Genomic DNA, 8,570 nt, shown 5'->3' with positions numbered 1-8,570 from the left:
TTTTCTTATTTGACTTTTTTCCTTTTAGTCAGATTTTTTTTTTCTCAAACAACAGAAGTAAAACTGTCTACATCAATGGCAAATCTCACAATATTCCCATTCAGTACCATCCCTCAGGGGAACAGGAGGAAGAGATAAAACAATTTAGAGAACAGCAGCAGTACTTTCCTGCACATTTTATGAACATCCCTAAACTCGCTTACAACACAATGAAAGAAGTCGTACAGCCATTGATATGATGATAATGTTTGCTTGTCAGGACTGAAAGCAAGTCTTGATTGTTGACTTTAGAAAAGCGTTCAACTAACCATCATGTGTTTGCCTGCAAGTCTGCATGAAAGTGAATCTGGTTTGAAGTCCAACACCCGCTCTCCCCCCCAAATTCTGCATTAGCACTTGCTCTTAGGGACAATTCCAACCATAGATTCCAATCTGCTCACAATAAAGCTGCCCTGCTATGCTCTAGGCCCCCGATGGTCATGTGACCAGGGGGAGAAAATTCATGAACTTCTCAGGGTAGACAGACAAGCAAGCACGAGTTGAATTTGGAGCTACATAGATCCACATGTACTTAGACATTAGGTTTACGTTTCAGTTTTTTCCCATGGTGGTCTTTTCCTCCACCTCCTCCCCATGCATTTCTTTTCAATCCTCTGGACAAAGTTGTAGGCAAATTCAAGGTTAAAGCATACGCAAGTCTTCACAATGACCTTTATCTCCAGCAGTCACATAAGCAGACTACGAGGTGAGATATGTCACAGTTCTCCCCACTCGCTGCAAAAGAAAACAACGAGGGAACACAAAAGGTTACATTTTTAAAACAAAAAACAAAGCAATACGTCCAGACTTGAGAGCTGAAGGTTGCTTCTTGAGGTGCTGTCGGAGCTTAGTCTTTTTCTTTCATGTTTTGGCACTGATAGCCCTGTGACAATAAAGTCTTCCTTTACCAACAGAGAAACAGTCCAGAACTCATCTGATTAGGGCCATGGCTGTCAGTCAAGTCATCTGATAGATCCTTGTCACACCAAACAAACACGAACAAGTTATTTTATGAGAACTGTACAGTCAAAAGAGACAAAAATTGACACAAAAATAGACTTGATATACTGTATTCTGCTAGGACAGCCCTATTAGTGCTAGCTGCTAAAACGGGGCAGAAAGACAGACAGATAGAAAAGGATAGACAGGCACTTAAGTGCTGATGCATGGTGCAGATTAAAGTAAGAGCCAAGCAAAAGACAAAAAGGAGGGAAGGAAGGATATAGAGAGGCTTAAAGAAAGATTTAGGGGTCAAAGCACTTTCAGTTCACAAAGTTTAGGAAAAATTAAGTGTAAAATTGTTCTTAAAATGTCTGGTACCTTAATATGTAAAATAAGGACAAAATAAGTGAGGACAAATTAGCATTTACTTTTTCATACTGACAACACTGGGATAACTAAATCCCTTTCCAGTGCTACAAGCAGTGTGCTGACTGCTACAAAGCTAGCATTAGCATGGCTATTGATAGGGTCTCTATCCTCTGGTGTTTGTACCGTATGTCATTTAGCATCCTGAGACGAAGGGGATCAAGTGGGACATAAGTGTCTGGACCTAATAGCACTAATGGGATTGCTTGGCTCTATATCAGGGGTCTCACTCTGAGCTATAGTCAGCAGGATGGTGAATTTACGTCCTGGCACGATGCTAATATCTTAATCTGGCCTAGCTGGCTTTAGCCTGCTAGCTAGCTGAGTGTGTGTCCTGCTACAAGTGCCTTTTGTTTCAGCGAGTGTGTTTAATACTTCGGGTGTGTGGCTCTGTTAAAATGGATGCGGAGAAAAAGAGAATTGATGCAATAAAAAAAAGCAGCGCAAGTTATAACGAGAAAAATGCTAACAGCAGCTAGGCTAATATTTCTCACAGTAGACAGGAAGGCCAGCTCATTGCCAGTACCATAATTATTATCAATGTTTGCAAAAATGCTGCAGTCTTGCCATATTGGATTTATTGTGATTTCCATTTCAAATTTTATGGCTCTAGTGTTACATTATTGACCATGCACAATATTTTTAACTCTCCTGCTATGATACAACTGTCGCTTGCAAGTTGTTTACACCACAAAATCTCCTAATTCTATAATTCATCCCATATGACATGAATGCAGCAAAAGCTCACATCCGCTTTATCTTCTGCTGCAGCATTTTGCAACTACAATAAAAGCAAAAAACAACAAAAAACAAAGCTTCAGTTAGTCAAGGCTAAGTTGAACTTCTTTGTAAAATGGCTACAATCTGAAAGTGAGGCACTTTTTGAGCTGATATATATTTCTATTTACTTTTTTTCATACTCTAAATAGTTAGCCACCATCATACTCTTAATGATTAATGTTTTTCTCTTTCTCTTGAGAAAAACCAAAAAAAAAAACACAGACATCCATTTTTTTGTACCCTTCTCTGATTGGCTTTAACTCAAGGAATGAGAGCAGCAAATGGCTTTTTCAAGAATGTCATTTGGCACACATCCCCGCAGGTTTCCGCAACTGACAGGACGAAAGCAAAGAAGAAAATCCATCGTTTTCTGTCAAAGTACTTCATGGGCGCGTCTGCTCCGGGTGCTCTCTCTCTCAATGTGATTGGCTGCCACTAAATGAACAGGCGGAGCTTTGAAACTCTGAGTTGTACCAGATTGCTTCCCCAAGGACGACGCACTGCACATCAGCACTCTGGACATAAAAAAAAAGACACACAGAGAGAAAGAGGAAATAGATTTGTCAGATGTAGAATAAACAATACCCCAGATATGAAGAAAAAATAAATATTATGACATGTACATATACTGTCTCTTGCTTATCAGGTTAATTGTAATATCTAAAATAAAATATTAATGTCTGCTTATCGGCATGGGAACACACTGACCTGAAAATGAACAACAGAAATAAACAATAGAAAAAGACTTACAGATTGAGACAGGAAGAAAGTGATGAAGGCAAGAGTGAGGAAGGAGAAAGTGAGGACACCTATTGCTGCAGGCACAGTGTGTGTGTGTGTGTGTGTGTGTGTGTGTGTGTGTGTGAGAGAGCACAAGGGAAAACAAAGATCTAGGGATCACGTCAGGTTTTTCTGGCTATTTCAGCTCTTCACATTGCATCGAACACGTGAGCGCACGTGTGTGAATCGTCAGGAAAATGTCTCCATTGTAAAAATTCAAAAGGTTGAGTCCTTGTTTGCAACACGGACGTACCGATGCATCTGCTCCAGAGCAGTGAGAGCAGAGCAATCACATGGTGTAAAGCTGCCATCTGCTTGTCATAAGGACCTGGTGATTAGGTGCTGCCTCAGGCAAAAGTTGAAAGAGAAGAAATCTTTGGTAACATTAATAATAGTAAAAAAAATGATTATATTGGTGGTGCGGTGAGACAAATCCATCCAACCTCACACCATACCAATGTCACAAAAAGGGGGACTACATCAATAATTTTACCAAACCTGTAAGGTCCATATGTAAAATGTACTAAATCTTTCTTTGTCAATTAAAAACAGTGGACCTAGATCGTCAACCAACAACTCATTTATGCCAGGTTTAAGCTATTTTATTTCCTCATAATGTCCCAATACAACAAGGTTGGGCTGCACGCAACACAAACAAATAATAATAAAAAAAAATTGTCCTCCCTCACCGAGTTCAATGTCCAAGTTGTGAGGGATGGCAAGCTGTGATTGGACTGAAGTGTACTCCAGCTGTGACTCTGTGATCGCCTAATCTAACATAATGACACCATAAAGGCAAAAATATTGTGCAGTGTGTTGTGTAGTAGCAAAATTGGAACCAACTCCTCTTAATGTGACTGTTGCCACAAACCAACCGACCAATCAGAACACAGAATAAAAGTGGAATGACACTGAGCAAAGTCTGACTTGCCTCAAATCTGATACTGCACATTCTGACACAGATTTTATCAGACCCACCCAGTGTGACCAGCTTTTCAAAATCTAACGCTACCATGCTCATGTTAAGACTGCACACGCGTGTATACAGTACATTTGCTTTGTCGCACCGCTAGAGGTGTTGTCACATATGTTACAAATGAAACAGTGCGTTTGCAGTGACAGCAGGATCATGACCATAAAGATAAATAAATGCCCTTTAAACTGGGTTACTTTCTGTCAGATGGGATGACTCACACCAAAGGCACTCAGGCTGCTGTCAGCCAAAACAACAAAATACACAAAGCTAGTAAAGAGAACAGGCTGAGAGAGAGTTCCCCACGTCTCCTTCCCTAAAATTTCCCAGCACTGCTTGACTCTCTAATTGCACACGGGTACTCTATATTTATGCCCCTCTCCCTCTCTGTCTCTCTCTCTCTCCAGTTTGTCTTCTTCCTGGTGCAGTGAGCTATATTTAGTCCCCCCTCAGCACAGACGGTGCCCGCCAGCCGGCCAAGCCGTGACGGCCCAAAGCAGAGCAGAGCGGACCAGAGTGGGGCGAAGGGGAGCAGCTCCCGCGTTCGGGCAGCCAGCTCAAAAAAACAGCAACACAAACAATCAAGCCAGCCAACCAAAGGGACCGGAGGAGACAGGCTGTACACGCACTGGTGCACTGCCATGGACACACACATGCAAAACCACACACACACACATACAAAGAGGGACACAGAGGATGATACTATAATTATGCGGATGACATTCACTTAATGATGACCTTTCCCCAAAACACAGACATAGGAAATTATACACTGAAACATGCTAAACAACAGGGCCTCATCCTAATGCACACACTCACATGCACTCTCTCGTATGCAACGACACAGGAAATATGTCCACTCTAATCAAATATTGCCTTCTTATTTTTCACTGACCCCCCCGCATCGGTCTGAAGCTCCCTTGGCTGCTTGTCAATCGATCTCATTCATTTCCTTACATCGTTCGCCCATTTGTGGGCGAATCGATGTAATAATGACCACTGTAGCGATTGTGCGAGGGCCATGTGTGCTTCTCTTCCCCTTTCCCTGCCAGACTGTTTAAATCAAGAGGTTAGACAAGGCTATCTGCCCCCGCAGTCCGTGTCTAGCCAATAACTGTTCTCTAGCCGCCAGTGTGTGTGTGTGTGTGTGTAATTAGGAGAGTCTGGGTCTATGTGATGTCTCAATGAAGGGCTGCCTAAAATTGAAAGCCACCCTGCTCTCCGGCCGTAAATCGAGTGTGTCAGTCTGTCATTTTCATGCCGTCCCGACTCCCACTCCCGGAGCCGGTCTAAGCAACGTGGGGTGAGTCACTGAGTCCACTGGTCATTCAGTTCACTGTGGGTTAAATCACATTTTATTTTACGGGAAACGACAATGTATGTGTTAAAACCATACTGTACGGTTACTATAAATGAAATAAGAAGGTGGAGGAAGGCACAACAGCAGCGTAGTCGACAAGCATCAGCGGTTGTAGGTTCCGCATACATCACATGGGAAAAGATACATAAGGATCACAAGAAATTCTCAGGGTGTTTATCCCTAAAGTCCATCTTTTTACAAGCCCAGAGGTAAAAAAAAATGTGCCACTCCTTGGAATGCGTCAATCTGTGGGAAAACCAAATCACATGCAGGACTCAAACATCACATCAGCAAGCATCCAACCTGCAGAGAGGTCTTTGTGCAAGACACCAAATTCCTTCCACGTCCAAGGGTGCAGCTCAGCAGCCAACCCTTACCTTTGACCTACATGTTGAAGCTGAAGAACTTTCTCCAGGAAATCATCAAGGAACTACATTATTAAAAGGACGTAAAAATCCCTAACTGTTTTTTCCACAATGGCAGCAATTTTTCAAGCCAGTGACTTTAGCTCTTGAAATCCTCCAGTGCTGTTATTATACTTAATTCCATTAAACCATCTATCCTGCAAGCAGGCACGCGGATAAGAGGTACAACAGCGCAACATGAGCCGGGATTCAGCGTCAAGGCAGCTGCAGATACATGGGCTGAACACCGGCGGACTGGAGCAGCAGGACAGCTCCTGTGTCACCTCATTTAATTTCTTCCAATGACGCCAGGAAGTCTGTCAGCTATGAAGATATAATGTTCACAGTGTGACCACAGTGTACGTGTCTGATTTCACAGTGCTTATTTGTTAGTCATGAATCTGGCATGTCTATGGGTGACAAGTAGGTTAAGTGATACTCCACCCAAAATCCAAACGTGAGTATCAAACACATGGGCATCAATGGGTGGCAGTCACCCAGTTTCACTGGGAAACACAACTTGTAAACCGTCCCATGCAGCCCAACCCACTTCACAACTCGTTGTGTTCCTAACAGTCTCGTTTTCACAAAAGAAAGAATCTGTCTGATAGACTGCTTCGATTTCAGTGCTCATGCATGACCAGGTGGCTGCCCTTCCATTGGTCGGACCAGCTGAAAACAAAGCCACTGATTGGTCACCAGATTTCGCCTTTATGACTGCTAAAAAAATTTGCAACTCATCTAATGCGTCAAGCTGCATGGAGCAGATGGAGCCAGGCAGGAAGTCAGATAAAGGGACAGCAGAGAGAGTCCTGTCAATTTCCAAAATAAAGGTCCCTGGCAGACATCACATGCAAACAGTATGTATCCTGGTAGAAAAAACAAAAGATGACCAACAAAACCTGAGCGAGCCAACAAAACTGAGCAGGCAAATGGGTCTGCTTCTGAAATGCAAGAAAAGATTAGTTCAATTAATCAATGATAAAATTAATTTTGTTGTAGCTGCAAACTCTTGAAAGTCGAATCGGTATTTGTGAAACAGACTTCGGGTGGAGCATTTACTCCCTTCGATGCTCGAGGACACTGACTCATCCACTTTGATGATAGGCTCCAACAGATCTGAAGACAATTGCAGTTTCAACTGAATTGTGAGAATAATTTTGACACCCAGTATAGAAACTGCCAACACTTTACTGACATGTTCTGATTGGGTGTATTTATGGCTCCGCGTCTGACCGTGAATACAGCACAACTGAGTTCATTAGAAGCTTGTATGCTGTCATTACTCCACCGTCTGCACCAACCCATCCTCTGATGAAATGGACTGGTTAATAAAAACTTTTCACATTTCTAAGTTCAATGCCCTGAACAGGCACGAGAGCAGACCCGTCTTTCCAGGGAAAAGTCATCTGGGACACGGGAAGCCTTTTATGTTCACAGAAACACCAGCAGCAGTTTGTTTGGAATAAACACAAGCGGGTGAGCATCGATCATGGGAACGACTGAACGGAAAAGCCAAGGACGAAGGAGTTGCTGTGCACGTGAATTCTGACACGTGGAGGACGTTAAGCATATTAATAATCAAACCTCTGACTGGACGCTTTCGCATCATGAGTATCGTGAACGCAGCACATTGAGCCTTAATGTCTGGCTGTTAATTTCCATACATTAGGCTTCGCAGCTGGTTAAGGAGAGCAGGTTGTCTAAGAGAGATGAGTGTTGTGTGTGTTTATTGCACTTTCTCTCACACACACACACACACACACACACTATCCAGCCTTTAACACTGCTGCTGTCAATCACAACAAGTCATTATCCAGGTGTGTGTGCATGTTCGGGGGTGGTCCATGGAAAAAACACAGGCAGAACGAATACTCTCTCTCAGTCTCTCTCTCTCACACACACACACACACACACAAAAACACACACCAACAGACTGTGACAAGGTATTATTAAACCTCAGCAGACAGGTGGAAAAAGTGAGGAAGTGACAAAGGCCAAAAAGCAATTTTTACACAACATTAATAACTTTAATTCTATAAATGTTCAATTTATGTGTGTTTTGTCTCATTTTTTTTTTTTTTTTTGACTCGCCGTTTGTTGGGGGTGTGTGTGTTACGAAGAGGCAGCAAAGCGGTTTCATTATGCAGCGACGCAATGGGAGAGACTGAGTGGGTGTGTTACGGCACACAGAGGAGCAGGAATGTGTGGGGACAGGAAGAGACAAACAGAACAGCAGTGCTGAGTGCGGGAAAAAAAATGGTGGGGGAGAGAAAGAAACAAAAAAAAAAAAAGGAGGCACATTTGTGGGAGAACTACATTCACTGCCCACGTGCTGCTTCACATCCCAGTATTTTTAGATCCTCCTCGGACAAAATCCACGCAGCCAGTTTGCATTCGTTATCCTGTCAGGACACTGGGCAGCCATGTTGTCCTTTACATACTTGACTGTCAACAGGTTGTAAGCAGCAGAGGACTGGGACTTTCGCTATTTTTAAAAACATATATATACATATACATATATATATATAAAGAGAAGCTGGGAGCAGTGCAGGACAACCTACACAGGTGTGTTCGTGTGCACACCTGGAAGCTTTTTGAAAAATGTTCTCAGTCTTGCAGCTGCCTGCACTGCCTGCACGTATGACAACACTTGATCATTAGAAAACCTTTTTTTTTTTTTTTTTTTAAGTGATGATTTAAGTGTTTACTGAAGTTTTATGTCATTGTAAAAACATCTTGGACTGGCTCAGGAATGATGATATGGAGTGTGTAGATGCAGCTCTTTCAGCTAAGACAGCAGCGTAAGGACGTGTGGTTAACGTGCTACGGAGGTGCAAACCAACTGACAATAATGCTTGATCTT

At 42.7% G+C, this 8,570-nt stretch overlaps 1 protein-coding gene across 2 annotated transcripts in view; it reads right to left on the bottom strand.

Annotated features, from left to right (window-relative positions):
• The window catches only part of si:ch73-335l21.1 (insulin receptor substrate 1-B), a 39,705-nt gene continuing 31,135 nt past the window's right edge, over positions 1-8,570 (bottom strand). For both annotated transcript variants that reach the window (XR_006842373.1, XM_046380388.1), the window contains one exon: positions 1-2,702. Coding sequence is in view for 1 of the 2 variants with exons in the window: in XM_046380388.1 (XP_046236344.1) it covers positions 2,695-2,702 (8 nt within the window). In the remaining variant the exon portion in view is untranslated. The remainder of the gene's footprint in view (positions 2,703-8,570) is intronic.

Source organism: Scatophagus argus, chromosome 23 (assembly GCF_020382885.2).
Source record: "Scatophagus argus isolate fScaArg1 chromosome 23, fScaArg1.pri, whole genome shotgun sequence".
Taxonomy (NCBI): domain Eukaryota; kingdom Metazoa; phylum Chordata; class Actinopteri; family Scatophagidae; genus Scatophagus; species Scatophagus argus.
The sequence above is the reverse complement of the archived record's forward strand: the minus strand, read 5'-3'. Positions and strand labels throughout refer to the sequence as shown.